Raw genomic sequence first — 21,875 nt, forward strand, 5'->3', positions numbered from 1 at the left:
CTCTTTATACACAACATGCAGTTTGACAATACATAAAATTTGTTAGTTCTGTGTATTCATTGCACCGTTTAGTATTAAATGTGCCTCATGAGTCCACAGAACATTGTCCGGCCGTACCTCGTCAACTTCGATGCGTGCCAGAAACCAAAGAGAAAATTCAGAACACTGCTATGCATCATGAGGTTTCAGTTGGTGCACCATTGGGATCTTGTATAGATAGCAGTGTAATGTAGACTGCAAACTTTACATGCTGTTGACCATGGTATGGGCAATTCTTGACACACTGCACGAGCAATAGCACTAATGCCATCCAGGGCACTTGCTGCATTGTCAGTTACAGCAACATCAACCTTGTTAATTACTTCCACCGGGATAGGATGCCTCCCTCTTCCAGATGCCACACCCAGCTCACCAGCATTTTCAAATTTAATTACCATCATCATTAAACCGTGTAATGACATCAGGCCTCTCCTCAGACCTTTCAGTCAATGACACTATTAATGCAGCACTGTAATTACTGCAGTTCACATAAAACAGTTTCACTAACAGCAAACGGTCTCTCTTCTCAATAGCCATACTGTTTTTTCACAATATGGCTTGTCAAATGACAGCATGGATGTCATACCATCACGCAAACAGTGTACAGCACCAGATTTGCACCTTCTGGCCAAAACTTGAACTTTTTTTGTTTTGTTTCCCAATGTAAATCAAATCAGTTTTGCATTAATGCATTAGCATATCTACCAAGCTTCGCCACCGTATGATAATTACATCCCACACTAGACCTCCATAATAGCTGTGGGTTAATTATACCCTAACTGAGTATATGATCAACAGACAGCATTATTTCAAAATACATTAATGTCACTGTAGGGCAACATGAGTACATTGTTTATATTTACACTTAGACATATTTCAGTGTTATTACTTACTGATCAATGGGAGTTTTCTTGTTTAGTTCCACATATATTCTTTATGTACCTGGTTTGGCTGGTCCAGGTACACTTTTGCAAAGAGAGTGTCATTTGTAATTTTTGTAGAGTCATGTTGCTATTAAAATCCATTCACACTGCTGTCATCTTCGCTTGGGCACAACATTTTCACTAGCGCAGTCTAAATCATTGCAGAGTGTGTGTGTGTGTGTGTGTGTGTGTGTGTGTGTGTGTGTGTCTTTGCTGTCTGGTTCGGAAGTGGTGGCAGACAATTCCGCTGTCTATAAAATCGGGAGGGTATTGTTCATTTATGTGGCTACAGTACTGCAGTTGCTTTCTATACAGTTTTACACAGATAACACCGCCACCGATGCTGTTTCAACTCATAAAGAGGAATTGCTTGTAAGGATGAAAACCACATTATTTCTGTAGTTGCACACGCATTATTAAAATCAGTAAAACAAAAACAGTTTGGAACCATGAAAATAGCGAGACAATGGCTGGCTAAAATGTGAAATTACAGTGTAAGTAGAATATTCTTGACCAGGTGCACAGCCTATCCACTGGAATGGGCAAACGTATTAACATTATTACTAGGCGTGCTCGACTGCTTGTGGCCCAGTCAGCTGCCAGCATAGTGCTGACAGCACTGCGGACGTTGCAAAGTATTTTCCCTCTCTGCCAATGCAGAATGCTTCACTCAGTGGCCTTCTTATGTGTGCCCTAATATACTTCGTGGGCAATTTTCCCTAGGTAACATGCAAGAGGAAGCCTAACAGAGCACTGGCTAAAACACACAGAATTTTATTAGTCTACTATGTAATTAAAAAAGAACAACTTACACAGTTTTTTTAAATTTATCTGATTCCTATATAAAACAAAGCTGCACGTTCCTGAAATCTTGGAATATTTTCTCGAGATGAGCAACAAAAAGGTCTGTGATCCAATACCGAAGGAAGGGCAGATTCAGCCATAAATTTTAAGGTTTCTATTGCAGATTGATTTTTGCTACTGTGTATCAATCTTCAATGCAATTACATCCAAGTCATGATGACTCATCATAAATAAAATCACATGTGGTACCACTTGACATTACAGAGTTCAAACAGAAACTCAGACACAACCAATGCTGCCCATCCTCCTGTCTTGAATCTCATTAATACAGTCATGTGGCATGCTGTTACTGACAGAAATGACCTCACCTGGTCTCCTGTGTAGACATCAGAACAAGCTGAGAGTCCTCCTTTCTGTGGAGTTAAGGAGCCTTGATGTAACATGTGAATGTGATCTCTGCTTGGAATCGGCAATGATAGGTCTTGGAAAGTCTCAACACGTGTTGATATCTGTCAGAAACCCAGGTCACACCATTATACATACAGACAAAAACACTAAGCACACAAATGACATACCATCTTCATGTACCAACCCTATCGCATGTAAGGCACTGCACAGAACTCAGCAGCTTTCCGTCAAATACATCAGAAATGATACTCCGGTGCTTAACAGGGTGTTTCTTGCGTGACGCTCCAGGCCCGGGAGCAGAAGACGGCAAACAGGAAGGCCCACGATTGCAAGCTGCTGAAGTAGGCTTGCACAGACGTGACCCACGTTCAGAAGGAGATGGAGATCTGGACCTGTGAATACTGTAGAGCCTTGAATTAAAAAACAATTACTACTTCACAACTACTCTTTGAACAAAGTGCAAGTTTCTTTTCAAAAAATGAATATAAGCTCCCATCAGGCTTCACTTGTGTTATGTCAAAGTACGAGCCTTCTATCACTATCATGTTACGAGATGCACACATTATACACTACTCTTAATAAGTTTTGAAACATCATGCTGCCTATTACAATGTAGCAAGGTGGGAGTGATCTACTCAAGTTATTGGTTAGAATACAGAATAGTATGCTCAAATAACAATTAATTATGTCACTTTCAATACTGTACAGATAATTATTGTATAAATAAATACACATTGATATGGCACAGTTTTATATAAACTGATTTTACCTGTCCAAGCTTTCCACTAAACATGCCAGGTGGTGCCAGCAGGCAGCACGACTTTGTGTGGGTAAGTTGTTTACAGTTCTGTTCAGTTGCAGTTCAACATGCCACGAAAGGATGTGGTACATATAGCGAAAGTAACTGAAAATGGCTGCAAATTGCCAGATTCCTAATGACTTACAGGTAAAGATAATCACTCTGCACCACGAAGGTAATACTGCCCAATAAATATCAAAGAAATTAAAGATTTCCATCAGTGGAGTTGTTACGACCGTATCGAGATATAGGCACCTATGATGATCGTCATTGTTCAGGAGCATCCAGAAAAATATCAAACAACAGGAAAAGTATTTGTTAGTGACTAATAAACATAATAGATTCAAAACTGCCCAAAAATTGACTGCTTAACTAAACACAACTTGGGATACACCAGTGAGTGAGTCAACAGTGAAACTGCAGTTGGCAGCCTCCAGGGTTATCTAGCAGCAAGGAAACCACCATTGTGCCCTCTTAACAAGAAAAAAAGGATTCAATGGGCTACAGCACATCCTATAGCAGTGAATTAGGAAACAACCTTATTCACTGATGAACCCAAGTTTGAAATATCTGGAAGTGAACACCGACAATTCATATGCCATTTACTCCATGGATGCTTGAACCCTCAGTGCATAATTCCAAGTGTGAAGCATGGAAGAGGTTCTGTGATTGTAAGGGGCTCTTTCGGATGTAATAAAATCGATTTGGTTAAAGTAGATGGAAAAATGAACAAAAAGGATTATTATGCCATTCTACAGAAATGAGCCACGACATCTGGCTTGCGTCTGATTGGAAAAAGGTTCGTTTTGCAGCAAGATGACAACCCAAAACATACATCCCATTTTGTCAAAACTGTGTTAAGTCTACAGAGGTTCAGAGAAAAAAAAAAAAAAAGTGGTAGGGTCTCCCCTGTCCCCTGATTGTGACCCAATTGAGTTATTGTGGGACAAGGTGGACAGGATGATTTGAAAATGGGGAATCATGAGTGTGACACACCTGTGGGAGGTCCAGCAGCAAGAAGAGAGACTAATTCCAACTGAAATCTGGCAAACTTGACCTGTCACATGCCGAGAGTATGCAAGGCAGTGATTAAAGCAAAGGCTGACTATTTTGAGGAATCTTAATATTTTATGGCTGCATTTACCTAAGTACGGTTTGAGCTTAATAAACATTTACAAGAAAATAAAATGCAATTTTATAATATATTCCCTTTCCACTGTCCACAATCACTTTGTGTTTCCAAGCTATGGTGGGTAGTGTACATACACTGACAAAAATGAACTTGCATTTCTCATTTTATTAAGGAACTATCTGCTATGGCATTTTATGACACAACATTTTCGATACACCAAGAGCATTTGGGTATCATCCAGCTTTGAACTCACTCAATGCTGCCAAAAACTCATGAAGACAGGTCAAAACAGGATCCAAGATACTCTGACCCACTCAGTACCACTAGGATTAAAGTCAGGTGATCTGGGGAACTAAACATACCTCCATAATAAGATTCTGAAAAAATGTATCCAGAAAGCAACAGTGTAGGCAGTGTCAATGAAACAGAATGTACCAGCCAGAATTTTAATCATATAAGCAAAGCCATTTTCTTACTACTGAGGACTGGTGCTGAGATAAAATGTAACAAGTTTTATACGCTCAGAAGCACAAATTGCTATATTATTGTGGGTCTTTTAATATCAAACAGATAATTGATACATATTATCCAAAATACTTAAGATCCATAAATGCTTTCTCTTAGTGAAATGTCAAGTAATTGGCAAGAAATTGAAGGCAAAATCCTTTTGAATTACTTCGTTGAAAGATGTTGAATTAGTCTATAATATATTGTCAAACAATCTTCCGAAGATGACAATTATGTACCATTCTGTAGGAGCTTTGAAACAATCCAAAGATCTCGAGAGAAAGTAATTTGATATCACATGAAGACAAGTTTTAGGAACAGTGAGAACTGGCATTTTCTCAAAATCTTGGGTAACCATTACAAAAACTGACATGCCGAATTACTCGTTAAATTGAAGACAAAGTGGCCCTGTGGACCAGAATGTGTAAATTTTTGTTATAACAACCACAGGAGTTGCTATTTATCAGCTTAAATGTATGGGGTAATGGACAGTAATGCAAGTTTGTTTTGAATGATTAAAGATAACAGTCGCATACCAAGCTTTTATTTGGTTTTAATAATGGACCTCACAGGAGATTATTCTGTCATCAACAAAAGAAACATAACAATCAAGCACCGCTATCCAGTGAGTGATGATATTGGTCAAAGGGTAACTAACTTTACTAGAGACTGATTTCTACACACTCAGTGACCAGTCTCACATATTCTGACATACCTGTTGAAACCCATACCCAAGAACAACCAGATTACTAGAAAGATTAATTTAACTTTATAAAACAAATACAGATATGAAATAACAAACTTTCTCACAAAAACGTGAAATTTCATTCACCAGGGCATTTACTGGAATTTTTCTGGATGTCTTGCACCAAATACTTATAAATGAGATATAATACATCACAAGCAAAAACTGCTGATAGAAAGTCATACCTGTTTTTGCTTGATGATCTTTCCCCTTCGTCACTTAATGAAGACCTCTCACTCACACCTGAATCACATGTTTCATATTCAGCTTCAGATTGGCTAGAGTTTCCGCCGCCTCCACTTCCTCTACCGCCAGTATGTTCATCATCCTCATCAGAAATGTCTTCAAAGGAATTTCGCCGAATGTGCTGGTTGTCATCTGTTTCAAACAAAACAGTAATTAGCACCTGGGAACATTATTCTGCATTTATGACACACAAACACCATTTTAAATGTTGAACAGTAGCTACCAATTTAAGACTGGTTTAATACTGGCACTCATGGATGAAAAAAAAAAAAAGATAATACTCTAACAAAGAATTTAGGAGTTGCTGTTGACTTTTACAATCCTCACAGTAAAAATATTATGTTGTGACTATTGCTACAGGAGAAGTTGGTTGCCTGGTTAGGAGTTAAGGGGCTAAACAATAAGGGCATCAGTCTCTACATTATGGATTACTCCCTTTGAAGTTAGTAAAACAGCTAGAAATATGACTGAAATATGATAATATTCAGTAGTGGTAAAAATGAGGCACCGAGAACAATATTCATGCCAGAGATGGGAAATAATTGCACAGCTGATAAAATTACACAGTCCAATCAAATTCATGTGACCACCGACTACATTTGACGTCAACATGCAATAACCATTCACAGACAGCACGTGGAAAAACATGTGTGGAGGGTATACAGGGTGTTACAAAAAGGTACAGCCAAACTTTCAGGAAACATTCCTCACACACAAAGAAAGAAAATATGTTATGTGGACATGTGTCCGGAAATGCTTACTTTCCATGTTAGAGCTAATTTTATTACTTCTCATCAAATCACATTAATCATGGAGTGGAAACACACAGCAACAGAACGTACCAGCACGACTTCAAACACTTTGTTACAGGAAATGTTCAAAATGTCCTCCGTTAGCGAGGATACATGCATCCACCCTCCGTCGCATGGAATTCCTGATGCGCTGATACAGCCCTGGAGAATGGCGGATTGTATCACAGCCGGTCCACAATACGAGCACGAAGAGTCTCTATATTTGGTACCGGGGTTGCATAGACAAGAGCTTTCAAATGCCTCCATAAATGAAAGTCAAGAGTGTTGAGGTCAGGAGAGCATGGAGGCCATGGAATTGGTCCCCATCTACCAATCCATTAGTCACCGAATCTGTTGTTGAGAAGCGTACAAACACTTCGACTGAAATGTGCAGGAGCTCCATCGTGCATGTTGTGTCGTACTTGTAAAGGCACATTTTCTAGCAGCACAGGTAGAGTATCCCGTATGAAATCATGATAACGTGCTCCATTGAGCGTAGGTGGAAGAACATGGGGCCCAATCAAGACATCACCAACAATGCCTGCCCAAACGTTCACAGAAAATCTGTGTTGATGACGTGATTGCACAACTGTGTGCGGATTCTTGTCAGCCCACACATGTTGATCACGAAAATTTACAATTTGATCACGTTGGAATGAAGCCTCATCCGTAAAGAGAACATTTGCACTTAAATGAGGATTGACACATTGTTGGATGAACCATTCGCAGAACTGTACCCGTGGAGGCCAATCAGCTGCTGATAGTGCCTGCACACGCTGTACATGGTACGGAAACAACTGGTTCTCCCGAAGCACTCTCCATACAGTGACGTGGTCAACGTTACCTAGTACAGCAGCAACTTCTCTGATGCTGACATTAGGGTTATTGTCAACTGCACGAAGAATTGCCTCGTCCATTGCAGGTGTCCTCATCGTTCTAGGTCTTCCCCAGTCACGAGTCATAGGCTGGAATGTTCGTGCTCCCTAAGATGCCGATCAATTGCTTCAAATGTCTTCCTGTAGGGACACCTTCGTTCTAGAAATCTGTCTCGATACAAACGTACCACGCCACGGCTATTGCACCATGCTAATCCATACATCAAATGGGCATCTGCCAACTCCGCATTTGTAAACATTGCACTGACTGCAAAACCATGTTCGTAATGAACACTAACCTGTTGATGCTACGTACTGATGTGCTCGATGCTAGTACTGTAGAGCAATGAGTCGCATATGTCAACACAAGCACCGAAGTCAACATTACGTTTCTTCAATTGGGCCAACTGGCGGTGAATCGAGGAAGTACAGGACATACTGACGAAACTAAAATGAGCTCTAACGTGGAAATTAAGAATTTCCGGACACATGTCCACATAACATCTTTTCTTTATTTGTGTGTGAGGAATGTTCCCTGAAAGTTTGGCAGTACCTTTTTGTAACACCCTGTATAAAGTATGTCTGGGGGGACACAGGACAGTGTAGTTGTCATTGTGGTGTGGAAATGGAGTGATTTATTTGATGTTCAAAAAGCATGATCATTGGCTTTTGGACCAAGGACAGAAACGCGTATTTCTGAGAATTTTCAGAAACTACCATTGTTTGCATAATCTACAAGCAACTTGTAGCAAATCAACATCTGTGATTTAGTCACTGTAGCAGATTTTCTAACTAACATACTGTATTACATCAAGTTTTCCTTAAAAAGGAGTAGCCATATATATTATCTGCATTTATCATAAATTAACTCTGTTTTCAAGTTTGCTAACGACTATAATGAACATCAAAACATTTAAGGAAACTAGCAGTTCTTACCACAGGTTTGTTTGTTGCCTTAACGGAAATCTCATTTTGCGTATTTGCTTTAATTCTTATAGGGAATTAGCAACTTTTTAGCTCATCAAATTAAAAGATAATCAGTAGGCTTAATTTAAATTTATTTGTTCAAAGCCCTGCTACACACTGCGCCAACCAAAATGCAGCTCCACTGTGAATGCTGTTCTCTAAAACAGGATGAGTTCGTTGATGTAAGCGGCTGGAAATTGCCCTGACTACTGTCAACGATTGGCAGCTAATGCAAATCGGTGTGCTGGAAGAGCTCCGGAGAGTTGTGTACCTGTGATACCTGTAGCAGAGGTACCTCAAGTACTATCCTCTCCCGTGGATCCTGTCTCCTCTGCAGAAAGAACACAATCTGTAATTACTAATCTACATGTACAGGGTGGACGTGGATCATGGAAGACTGAGCATGTGGTACTGATCCTGCTAACCAAAAAGTTTGAGGTGCTGTCTTTCAGTGAAATTGAAACCGAGTCAGTGGGATTCACTTCACCTATTTCCAGGACATCTGTTTTGTCCACTGTCAGGAGGAGGCAAACGTAAAAGGGTTGGGGTCTATTAAACTTCGGCAGTTCAGTTGTGGAGATTGATGGTACCCCTTAGAGAAATAGCAGCAAGGGACAGGAAAGGACACCAGGTGCACTCAGTGTATATGTCTGGGGGCCTCATTTAACAAGATGCAGAAGATATTCCAGCAGATATTAAGGGGACACGGTACAACCATTTGCAGATTGTGGCGCAGGTTAGAACAAATGATGCCTGTCGTCTGGGCTCCGGTGTCATTCTTGGGTCATTCCAGTGACTAGCACAGAAAGTTGAGAAGACCAGCATTGCACATGAAGTTTCAATGAAGCTTAAAATTTGCATTACTGTCCCCAGAACTGATTATAGCCCTTTGGTTCCGAGTCGAGTGGAAGAACTGAACTAGTCATTTGAAGGTTCTGTGCAAGACAGGCTGCGGCTTCCTGGACTTGCGCCATAGATCTGAAATAGGTCAGGTGTGCACTACATACCAGAGGCTGCCACTCAGGTAGCTGACTGTGTGTGGCATGCACACAAGGTTTGTTTTTTTTTAGACTAGGTGACTCTCCATCCAATCCAGATAATGATAGCTGTAGTAGAAAACCCAGAAGTATCAGTGCAAGATCGAAAGAAATGCCTCTCACAGGTGACAGTATTAAAATCCTAATGGTAAACTACCCAAGCATTCATAACAAGGTGCCACAATTTGAAGCGTTCATGAAAAGCAGTGAAGATCACATAATACTATGTACAGAAAGCTGGTTGAAACCTGAAACAGATAGCAGTGAGATTTTTGGAAGAAATTTAAATGTATATCGAAAGGTTAGTTAAATGGGAAATGGTAAAGGTGTAATTGTCACAGTAGACGAGAAACTCAAATCCACCAAGGCAGAAATTGGAGATGCATGTGAGAGTGCGTGGGCAAGACTCAGGGGTAGGGATAAAATGATAATGGAATCCTTCTATCGCCCACCACACTTATCTCCTGCAGTGACTGACAACTTTAGGGAAAACCTCAATTCACTTGCATGAGTTCCTCAATCACACTATAATCATACTAATTAACTTTGTGTTCTGCCTTACATCGGGTCTCATCATGGGGGAAGCCTCACCAGAGAGGTCCACCACATGAGTGTCTAGGGAAGTGAGTCCAGTGGTGGTTTGCCATTGCCTTTCACTGATGATGCTGAAATGATAATGAGGACAACACAACACCCAGTCCCTGAGCGGAGAAAATATCTGACAAGGCGGGATCGAACCCGGGCCCCTTGGCATGACAGACTGCTGCACTGACCACTCAGCTATCGGGACGGACCTACAATCACAGGTGGAGACTTTAATCATCCAACAATTAATTGAGAAAATTACAGTTTTATTAGTAGTGGGCATGACAAGACATCCTGTGAACCTTTACTAAATGATTTCTCTGAAAACTACCTTGAATAGATAGTTAGGAACCCCACTCATGATGGAAATATATTGGATCTAATGGAACAAATAGACCTGACCTCTTTGAGGATGTCCACATTGAAACTGGTATCAGTGACCATGAAGCGGTTGACGTAACAATGATTACAAAGGACAACTAAAACAAGCAGGAAGACGTGTGGTTTCGGCAAACTAGATAAAAAATCTGTAGCGCCATAGCTCAATGCAGAACTTGAAACTTTCAGCACAGGGCAGGGGCATTTAGTGAAACTACTGAGCATGTATGCGTGGACATACTGAGTGGCAACAGGATGACTTTTTAGATGAGTCAAGTTTTATGCTCCATTGGACAGATGACTGTTGGTGTGAAATGTCCGAGAGCAAACACCCTGCAACAATAATCGAAAGTGTACAGGTCGGAGGGCACTCGCTAGGTGATCTTGCCATTCTGGACAGCACCGTTGATCAACAAAAGTATACATCTATCCTTGAGTACCATGTTCAGCCTTAAATGCAGTTTGTTTTTCCTCGGTATGATGGCATCCACCAGCAGTAAAATGCATTGTGTCACATACCCAGTGTACGTGTGTGGTTTTAAAAAGCACCAGGATGAGCTTACTGTACTCCTCAGGCCACCCCCCCCCCCCCCCCTCCAGATTGAAACGTAATCACATCAATCGGGCTGTTCACGCTATGGCTCCTCAAATGCAAAACAAGTTTTTGACAGGTGGTCACATTAAAGTGACTTGACAGCATACATAGGTCATGATTGCATGCTTGCATACAAGTGACCCCCCCCCCCCCCCCGGGTTCATCTGTGATGGAAGGCACCTCCCCACATCTGATCCCTTGCTGAGCCATCACAGGGGTAAGACAGTAGAAACAATTCCTTTTGGCAGTTCCACAGGAGTTCTCTAAAAGTTAAAAGGCTGAAAACGTGATGAGCACCACTAGGCAGACAATAGTACAAAAGGATGAGAGAGACAATGAAGTTGAAGGATGGGTGGACACAGCTGGGAGTCACCTGGAGCTCACCATGCGGTGGGAGATGCCCAACCCTGATTTGATATGGTGAAAGTGTTAAAAATGGGAACAGAACCCACCCACTTGGAAGCATAGAAATCTTTTGAACTGTTAGTATCAAGGATAATGACTCCTTAAGTGCTGTAAGAATGGTCACTTCTAAAAAAGAAAAATATACTGTGGTAGAAAAAGGACTAATCATATTTGAAAAGTAATTGGAGGTACCCTCAATCTCAACCACCCCAACCCTGCTCCAGATAGTGGTTTATAAGGCTTGATCTGAGAATAAAAAGCACTTTCTTGGAAGAAACAAAGGACCAGTTTAACTTTCCATACGTAGTTTACGGAGAAAGAGGCAAATAACCTGGAAGTATACACCTGGTTTGAAGAGCCAAGAGGGGGAATTACATCATGAAGTGAGCTTCTGCTTGCATGGCTCTAAAAGAACATGTGGGTGATTCACTGCTTAAAATAAAAGTGCAGGTTAATCTTGTATGACTGATGCAGAGACGAAGTGTGACAGTGGATTCCTTCTGTGAGGAAAGGAAGAAGGAACACCATGCAGGTGTAATCTCTTTAACAGTGCAGAGTTTATTCCATCTTTGAATAAGCAGAAGTATTATCTCCACCAGCAAATCCCCACCCGGGGTTATCGAAGCGCATATTGGGTGAGTAATCATTTCTCTCTCCAAATGATCAACCTGTTTGTTCTTCTGAATACTAACATGAGTTAGGAACCAGACAGAAACAACTGAGCTGTTAGCCATAAGTAGCAGATACTGCATTGTGACAAGAGTAACACTTGCCAGAAGTCATCTGATGGCGTGTTGGGGGAGGGGGAGGGGGATATGTGTGAGGGAGAGGGGAGGGGGCGAGGAGGGGGGAGGGGCGAGGAGAGGGGAGGGGGCGAGGAGAGGGGAGGGGGCAAAGAGAGGGGAGGGGGGAGGGGGCGAGGAGAGGGGAGGGGGGAGGGGGCGAGGAGAGGGGAGGGGGGAGGGGGCGAGGAGAGGGGAGGGGGGAGGGGGCGAGGAGAGGGGAGGGGGAGGGGGCGAGGAGAGGGGAGGGGGCGAGGAGAGGGGGAGGGGGCGAGGAGAGGGGGAGGGGGTAGGGGGCGAGGAGAGGGGAGGGGGGAGGGGGCGAGGAGAGGGGAGGGGGTAGGGGGCGAGGAGTGGGGGGGAGGGGGCGAGGAGGGGGGAGGGGGCGAGGAGGGGGGAGGGGGCGAGGAGGGGGGAGGGGGCAAGGAGGGGGGAGGGGCAAGGAGAGGGGAGGGGGCAAGGAGAGGGGAGGGGGCAAGGAGAGGGGAGGGGGCAAGGAGAGGGGAGGGGGCAAGGAGAGGGGAGGGGGCAAGGAGAGGGGAGGGGGCAAGGAGAGGGGAGGGGGCAAGGAGAGGGGAGGGGGCAAGGAGAGGGGAGGGGCGAGGAGGAGGAGAGGGGAGAGGGAGGGGGAGGAGGGGGGTGAGGGAGGGTGAGGGGTGAGGGAGGGGAGAGGGAGGGGGATGAGGGGGGTGAGGGAGGGTGAGGGGTGAGGGAGGGGAGAGGGGTGAGGGAGGGTGAGGTGAGGGAGGGGAGAGGGGTGAGGGAGGGGGAGGGGTGAGGGAGGGGAGAGGGTTGAGGGAGGGGAGATGAGGACAGGGTGCAGGTGGAGGGGGAGTGGGGGAGGGGGAGTCGGGGAGAGGGGGTGGGGAGAGGGGGTGGGGAGAGGGGGTGGGTGGGGGGAGGGAGCATGGGGTTAATACCCCCTGTAAGAAAAATGAATTCTGTAAGACAGATGATTTGGAAATTATCCTACAGTGATTGTACAAGTGAGCAAGTGTTTGTGCCATCAGAACTGAGGAGGTAAGGAGACTGTCTACGGGGCCTAGTCTGCACTGCTCCAGGGTCCACTCTTACTCCACGAAGATGCACCATGTCCAGTAATTTCAAAGCTGATACTGTCACTGATCTGTAAACCTAGCAATCACAGTTCAGAGCCTGGTTAATATGGAGTACAGTAACATGATTTCATCCCGAAAGAGGGTGAGAGAAAGCAGAGAGTGTGAAGTTTTCACATGCAGCTAGTCTTTATTGACTAAGATGGGGTAATCATGTCAGCCTTTCTCAAAGACAAATCCCAAAAATTGAGACTATCCAACTATGTCCAAGTGCTGGGTACCGAAGTACAGTTCTGGGTTGGGGTGAACCTTAGTACAATGACAGAAATGCACAAGCCACATTTTCACAAAAGAAAATTGTAAGCCAATGCAAAAGTCTTTGACATACAGCACATGGATAACCAATGGTCCAACTGAGGTTACTAGCTCATTGATGGAAATAAGGAAGAGTGAAACAACTCCCATTGAGAGTTGAGCGACATAAGTATCGCTACAGAAAAGGGCACGTTTACAGCAAGAAAGCATGGAAGGTAGGTAGGTAGGTTATAGTCTAACATCCATTTGGTATCACGGATTTCAGAAAGATAATTAGCTTGTACTGGAAAGGAAGTTAGGGAATCAGCTGTGGCTTCATTGAGGAACCCTTTTTATAAGTCACTTTACGTGATTTAGAAAAGCCTCGAAACACTTTCATCATACTAGGGATCTGAGCCCTGCAAATCTTGCTTGGTGTCAGCATTACAATGACTACAACTGAGAAACATGGACAATGAATAAAAGGGAACACTAACATTATATAATCCATGGTGGTGGTGGTGGTGGTGGTGGTGGTGGTGGTGTGTTGGGGCTTATGGGCGCTCAACATCGAGGTCATCAGCGCCCTCACACACATTATAAGAAATGAATGTGGACAGACCTAAGAAAACTAAAGCACACACTCAAAGAAAGCAGGAAAAGAAGGAAAATGCTACATAAGAAAGTAAAACCTAAGGAAAGGGGAAACATAGCAACAAGAATGTCACAGGAAATTGTTATTGGCTGGCCACTTACATAAAATATGGGCGAGCTTGTCACACAGTGAGCAAATTAAAATCCTCTCCCTAAAATCTTTGTAAAAACATTTGACAGGGCACAGAACTTTAAAACTTTAACCACATTCGTCAGAGTGTTGCCTAAAAGAGATGGCAGGTCCACTGGCAAGTCAGCCGCGACCCGCTGGTCAGAAAATAAAACGCAATCCAATAAAACGTGGCGCACAGTGACCTGGACACCGCAAGCACCACACATTGGAGGGTCCTCTCGCCGGAGCAGGAAGCCATGTGTCATAGGGCTGTGGCCTATTCAAAGCCGAGTGAGGAGAATCTCGTCCCGTCGGTGGAGCTGAAAGGAAGTACACCACACACGCGTTGTGGGCTTGACTATACGGAGCTTATTGTCAGTCACTTCCAGCCACTCATCCTCCCACCGACGCATGACCCGTGAGCTCAACAGCGAGGTGAGTGCGTGCAAGGGGATAGCACACTGAGATACTTGTGGGGCGAGACACGCCTCCTTGGCTGCGAGATCTGCCCTTTCATTCCCAGCAATGCCAACATGCCCCGGAAGCCAGCAGAAAGCTACAACCTTCCCCAGTCGCTGTAGTCGGAGGAGGGCATCCTGGATGGTCTGGACAATTTTGTCTGCCGGATACAAATATTGCAATGAGTTAAGGGCACTGAGTGAATCGGAACAGACAAGAAATTTAGGAGAGGAAGAATGTCTCATGTGCTCCAGTGCCCGCAAGATCGCAAACAATTCTGCATCAAAGACAGTAAAAAAAGTCTGAGGCAGTCGGACCTTGAGGACACAATATGGAAAAACAACTGAGCAACCAACAGAATCCCCCTGTTTTGACCCATCCATAAAAACAGCTACATAGTCGTGGTGCTCAGATAAAATGGCAGAAAATGCTGCATTAAAAACGGTGGCAGGAGTGCAATCTCTCTTGTACTGCAATAAATCTAAAATCACTCCGGACCTCTTCAGTAACCAGAGTGGCAGGCGGTTAAAACCTTGGATTTGGGGTTGTACAGACCCCACACCGAGAGACTCTAGTACACGTTGCACACGGATCCCAAACGGCAACGTAGCCTGGGGACGGCGGGAAAAAAGGCGGTCCAGAGGGGGATGGGCAACAAGATGGTGAGCAGGCGATCTGGGAGCTACAAGAAACTTACAAGCCTGGCGCACCAGCAGGAGCTGCCGCCGGATGGTAAGTGGCGGTTCGCCAGACTCAGCACAGAGGCTGGGTACGGGACTGGTCCGATAAGCACCCGTGGCCAGTCGGATCCCAGCATGGTGAACAGCGTCAAGGATCCGCAAATAAGATGGCCTCGCTGACCCATATACTGTGCACCCATAGTCCAGCCGTGAACGCACAAAAGCTCCATAAAACTGTAGGAGACGCGCCCTGTCCGCACCCCAAGACCTGTGGCTGAGGCACTTGAGAATGTTGAGTGCCTTCAGCGTTCTGGCTTTCAAGTCACGTAGGTGTGGCAGCCATGACAACCTGGAGTCAAAAATTAGGCCCAGAAACCGCACTGTGTCTCTAAAATGTAGGACAGTATCCCCCATATGCAAGGCAGGCAAACTAAAAAGATGACGAGAACGATTAAAATGAACACAAACACACTTATCGGCAGAAAACCGAAAACCCGTCTTTGCAGCCCACTCCTCTAACCGCCGCACTGTTAGCTGCAACTGATGGCTCACGGTTGCAACACTGGAGGAGGAACAGAAAACAGCAAAGTCGTCCACAAATAAGGAGCACTGTACTGGACTCCTCACTGTGGACGCTATACTGTTGATGGCTATGGCGAAGAGGGTAACGCTTAAAACACTGCCCTGGGGGACACCGTTCTCTTGCTCAACGCGATCAGACAGTGTGTTACCAACGCAGGTCCGAAAAAACCGCTGAGACAGGAAAGACCGAATGAAAATCGGGAGGCAGCCACGAAAGCCCCAATTGATGCATTTGTGCAAGAATACAGTGTCTCCAAGTAGTATCATATGCCTTACTGATATCAAAGAAGATACCAATACAGTGATGCTGACGGAGAAAAGCCTGCTGAATAGCCACCTCTGGAAGGGTCAGGTTGTCGACCGTGACCCAATTTTTCGGAATCCACACTGAAAGCGGCTGGTCTCTAACAGCCAGACCAGACGCCAGTTAACCATCCGTTCCAGGGTCTTTCCGACACAGCTTGTCAGGGCGATACTATGATAACTACCGGGACATGTGCGGTCCTTTCCTGGTTTGAGGAGAGGGATGAGAATTGCCTCCCTGCACGAGGTGGGGAACACTCCTGTCTGCCATATGAGATTAGAACATTCGAGGAGGATTTCCTTTGACGCCGCTGGCAGATGTCGAAGCATGGAGTACCGGATGCGGTCGTAACCTGGTGCAGTGTCAGAAGTCTCAGTAAGTGCCGGTTCAAGTTCCCACATGTAAGAAAGGGGAATTGTAGGCCTCAGAACTGTTCGACCGAAAGTCCAAGGTCGCTCTTTCGACAGTCGCACGGTAGTGACGAAACGCTGGATCCTGATTTGCAGTGGCAGTACTTTGTGCAAAATGCCCTGCCAGCGTCTGAGCAATGGCTCTGGGTGTCGTTTGGAGGCATCCCTGGTTCAGGACAGCAGCTATTGGTAAATGGCTATGTTTACCGGAAATCCTCCGGATGGCTTCCCATACTCTTGTGGAACAAGTGGAACGGTTGATGGAGTCCAGGAACTCTTGCCATGACCTTTTCTTGCTCTCTTTAATGACACGGTGTGCCCTGGTTCTCGCGATTCGAAAGGCGGTAAGATTGACCGCTGTTGGGCGGCATTTAAATCGGCGAAGAGCCGCACGCCTGTCCTGGATGGCTGAACGGCACTCTTCTGTCCACCAAGGCACAAGGTGCCACTTAAGAGTGCCAGAGATTGTGGTATGGACAGGTCAGCAGCATGATGGACCACAAGCGTGATGTGATCCACCCATTCCTGTACGTTATTGTGGCGGTTAAAGACAGCCAACCGAGTGAACAGTGGCCAGTTAGCCCTGCCAATCATCCACGATGGTGGCCGCTGCTCCAGCAATACGCCATCCAGGAGATGAATGCGGATAGGGAAGCGATTGCTGGAATGAAGGTCGTCAATGACCTCCCAGTGAACAGAGTCGGTGAGGGTTGGAGAGCAGAAAGACAGGTCAATGGCTGAGAATGACCCTGTAGCAGTAGAGAAATGAGTCGGAGTACCTGTGTTGAGGATGCACGTTGACTTGAGATGTTAGGAGGCTCTCCAAAATTCGACCTCGAGCGCAAAGAGAAGTGGAGCCCCACAGGACATGACGGGCACTGAAGTCTCCCAGGAGGAGAAATGGGCAGGAGAGTTGGTCGATAAGATCTGTGAGAGCTTCTAAGGTCATTACATCCAGAGGGGGTAAATAAAGGGAGCAAACGGTAAGCCTCCGAGGTGAATGAATTTCAACTGCAACTGCTTGCAGGTCAGTATCCAGGGGGAGAGCTGAGGAGTGGTGGTCATTATTGACAAACAAAGCGACTCTGCCTTTGGCCCTTTCTCCAGTCAGGTCACCTTTGCGATATGACGTATAGCCCCTTAGTACAGGAGCATCAGATGGTTTTAAATGCGTTTCCTGTAAACACAAGCACAGGGGGCATTGCCGTGCTAGGAGGTTCAGTTCCTCCACATGTGCCCGGAATCCATTCATGTTCCACAGTATAATGGGAGCCATCTATCAGGGTGGGAGTACCTTCATTCTCACTTTCTGTTGGGGAGGAGAGCCCACAACAGGTGGAGGCTCAGTTTTGGGGCGAGATGATTGCCCCAGTCTGACATCAACCTCCATCGCCTCAGAAGACGAGTCGAGAGAGATGTCAGAGAGAATGACATCCACATCAGGAGACTGTATAACTGCAGTCTCCTTTAGTGGGCGAGTCTTCACCTTTGTCTTTGGCTTCGATGTTCTGGCCTGAGGTGGCATTGGAGCCAAAACCTCAGAAGCAGTAGGGGGTGTAGCAGTGCTGGGCAGTGCACAAGACTGGACCCGGGAAGGGGCAGGAAGTTCCATGATGTCAGCTACCACGGCCTGGTCAGAAGGCCGGGGGGGGAGCAGCAGGCTTCACAGGAACGGCAGCAGCACACGTACATTGACAAGCGCAGGTGCTAGTGCTGACAGTAGCAACCTCCGTTTGTGTAGCGGCATCGGTTTTCAAGACTGGTTGTTCGAGAACGGAAGAAAAGGAAGCAGCGAACGTGGGCGGCTGCATGGACTTGTAGATTTTCTTCGCCTCACCATATGGGATGCGTTTTGTAGTTTTTAGTTCCTGGATCTTCCGTTCCTCAAGGAAAACTCTGCATTCCCTACTCCACACAGGGTGATCCCCAGAGCAGTTGACACACTCGGGAGGAGAGGAGCAACCAACTCCCTCATGGGCGGCTTTACCACAATTCCCGCAAGTGGCTTCCCCTCTACAGCCGAGAGTAGTGTGTCCAAAGTGCTGGCATTTAAAACACCGCATGGGGTTGGGGTAATAAGGCCGTACACTGAGATGTAGGAAACCTGCCTTCACATGCTCTGGCAATTTGGTGCCGTTAAATGTAAGGATAAATGAGTCAGTCTTTATGAGAGCACCATCCACTCGTTTCATAATGTGTTGCACGTTGAAAATTCCTTCCCGAGACCATTCAGCCTTCAGTTCGTCTTGGGGAATGTCAACGAGATCTCTGCAAGTCACAACACCCTCGCTGCAGTTCAAGGTGTTGTGAAATTCAATCTCTATCGCAAACTCCCCAAGAAATTGTGCCTTCTGAAGGTTCTGGACTTGCTGGAAGCTAGATGTTTCAACCAACAAGGTGCCATTTCGCAAGCGCTTTACAGATTTTAATGTGCCAGCAATACCTTCTAAGCCCTTCTGTATATAAAATGGCGAAACTTTTTCAGAGCTCCCATCTTTTCTTTTAATTATGAAAAACACATTCTGCGAAGCAGCATGCGTTCTGTTACTACTACCTGAATCAGGAGGACTGGCTACACGAGCCCTCCTGTTGGATTGGGTGTTAGAACCCACCAGCGGTCCACCCTTTCCCCTGGCAGGAGAAGAATAAAAGTTCGAGGGGTCCATCTCGGTCCCACGAGCAGCTAGGGAACTAGAAGTCCACCTAGACAGAGCCCTGCGTGCCTAGGTAAGCCTTATACAACTGGGGTGCGGCAGGTGCCCCAGAGGTTGCCCGCTTGCGACTGTTCCACCCCAACAGCCATGCATCTTATAGGCGCGCAGCACACCGTAAGATTGAGGGGTTTTTATAAAGGTTTACCTTCCTCGCAATCCAGGCGGTCAAGCCAAGATTACCATTCCTCGCAGCACACAACATTCCACCGCCGTGCCATGCGGTGGTCGCTGAAGCATGTCCAGGGGTTACGGTGACAGGAGACTGGCGGCGCTGACCAGTCCCCAGCTCAGGACCCCGAGGTCGCCAAGTTCGTACTCAGCAAATGAATGCTGAGCCCCTGGGGGGTTATATAATCCATAAAAAATTACCGATATAAGCCTCCAAGGCCGAGTTCCTGGGAATGAAACCGTGTGACCACCTCCGATTTTCCTAGGGTTGCAAGGTGTGGAATTGTGCGCACTCAACTCCACAAGGGCAAAGAGAAGCCACTTACTATGATGTCACTAAATCCAAAAGTTTTCATAATGAGCTCTAATCTAATAGCTTCTACCAGGATGGGTGGCTTACAGGATTTATCATAATAATGTGTGAAGATGGGCTCTCAAATTTCTTGGACGTAACCTACTGCCAAGAATTTTATAAAAGGCAGAAACATGCTTGAGGAAAAACTCTCTCAAAACACACACACACACACACACACACACACACACACACACACACAAAAAAAATGATGCACCACTAATGAATGAGCCAAATGGGGCAGTAATGTGTAGATGTCCATAAAGCTACAAACATTCTCAATTGGGTGACAAATCCAGTGGCCTTGCAGGCCAAGGTAAGGTTTGGCAAGTACAAATACAAGCATTAGAAATTCTCATTGTGTGTGTGTGTGGGGGGGGGGGGGGGGGGGGGCATTATCTTGCTGAAATGTTAAGCCCGGGATGACTTGCCATGAAGAGCAACAAAATTGGGCACAGAATGCTGTAAATTTACCACTATTCTGTAGGGTTGTGTGGATGACAACCAAAAGGATCCTGCTATGAAAAGAAAAGGCACCCCAAACAATCACTCCTGGTTGTCAGACCATATGGCCCAACAGTCAGGTTGGTATCCCACCACTGCCCCAGGTGTCACTTGTGTCTAGGGACAGCAAATCTTGGTGCCAACCGGGTGAGCCAATCGGAGCTGCTTCCTGGCGGCAGACAGTGAAAGCTTGCATTCTCCTTTAGGACAAGGAACTGTGATTCATTCCCCACAAAATTTAAAATTGTTAATTATGAAGTTTTTAATCTCGTGTAAGTTGTCACAATGTATCTAAGTGCCTAAGCCACTTCTGAGTTTTTAGGACCTATAGTTTACTTTACAAAAAAGCCCTCAAAAATATACCCCACAACTTAAAACAAACTTAAGTTTATATTTCTCCCAAACCAACAGTCCTTATCATCTTAGCTGACTAATTCTAAACGTTTCTGGCTGAAGAGGACAGCACAGATACATTGGTCTGAACCCTGTGTTTAACGCGCCCAAACATCATGGCCACTGGTTACCTTCAATAACCTGGAGCTGAATTTGATCTTTAAGTAGTGGAGATTTACATACTTCTCTCCAGAAGTTCAAATGCAACTACAGCAGTTTACGAGCAGCTATATGTTTTTATGTGACATCCATTTCAGCAGATTGAATCTGCCAATAGCACAAAGACTGTTGTAATTATATTTCACAATCCTCGAGATGTAGAAGTATATATTAATGTACTGGACTGGAATGGAGAATCAGTAACAGCTCTCAGCCTTTGTCGTATAAGCTAGTTAGCTTGATGATCTATTATTAGAGCAAGATATACACAATACCAAAGTTTATGTATTTTTTACAAGTGTTTAAAATATTTTGAAAATAGTAGTCCACAGTCTCAGAAGTAGTGAAGCAGAAAAGTTTTTTGTTAAAGATGTTTCGCATGATGGAATAGCCTATGCTGTGTGCAGGAATTCATATTATTGATGTTAGGACTAATTTGGTACAATGGTATGAGTTCATAATAAAAATCGTTGGTGATATCTGATTGCCATTAGTGTTTTGCCGAAAAGTAAAGCAAAGTGTCAAAGCACATTTTTATGGTGAAAACTATGATAAAATAGGTGACAGTATGTTTCTTTGATACAGTTTGTAAACCTATAAATGTACTAGAAATGAGATATTTAAATTACACTTGGGGGAAATGAGCCATTCTATTGTCAGATTCTTCAAATAAATGTTTTTTATTTTTATTTTTATTTTATTAGTTTTGATTTTTGGGAAAAAGAATGTTGCAACAACATAATTCTTTGCATGATTTTCTGGGATAGCAAGCTTTGGGACATCCAAGATTACAAGTCATGGAGGAAAGGCAGTCTGTAGTGAGGCCAAGCAGGTTAACGAGAAACCTGTATTTCTCACTTCTCAAATTATTTTCACTCTCCTATAGTAAAGAAAAAAAGTGTTGAAGTATTGTCAATTTTTACAAACATTTTGGTTATCATTCCTGTATTTTAGACAGTTTAGCGATATTAAGTTTTTATTACTGTCCTATGTTGCAATGCACAAACTGAAACTACAA

The 21,875-nt window shown here is 44.7% G+C and overlaps 1 protein-coding gene across 1 annotated transcript in view; it reads right to left on the reverse strand.

The window, feature by feature from the left end:
- LOC124619525 (ubiquitin carboxyl-terminal hydrolase 20) overlaps positions 1 to 21,875 on the reverse strand; it is a 181,515-nt gene that overhangs the window by 124,438 nt on the left and 35,202 nt on the right. Inside the window, exons 7-9 of the mRNA XM_047145972.1 lie at positions 5,543 to 5,735; positions 2,359 to 2,584; positions 2,135 to 2,275 (exon numbers count right to left, since the gene is read on the reverse strand). Of these exons, the coding sequence (XP_047001928.1) occupies positions 2,135 to 2,275; positions 2,359 to 2,584; positions 5,543 to 5,735 (560 nt within the window). The remainder of the gene's footprint in view (positions 1 to 2,134; positions 2,276 to 2,358; positions 2,585 to 5,542; positions 5,736 to 21,875) is intronic.

This window comes from Schistocerca americana, chromosome 6 (genome assembly GCF_021461395.2).
Source record: "Schistocerca americana isolate TAMUIC-IGC-003095 chromosome 6, iqSchAmer2.1, whole genome shotgun sequence".
NCBI lineage: Eukaryota > Metazoa > Arthropoda > Insecta > Orthoptera > Acrididae > Schistocerca > Schistocerca americana.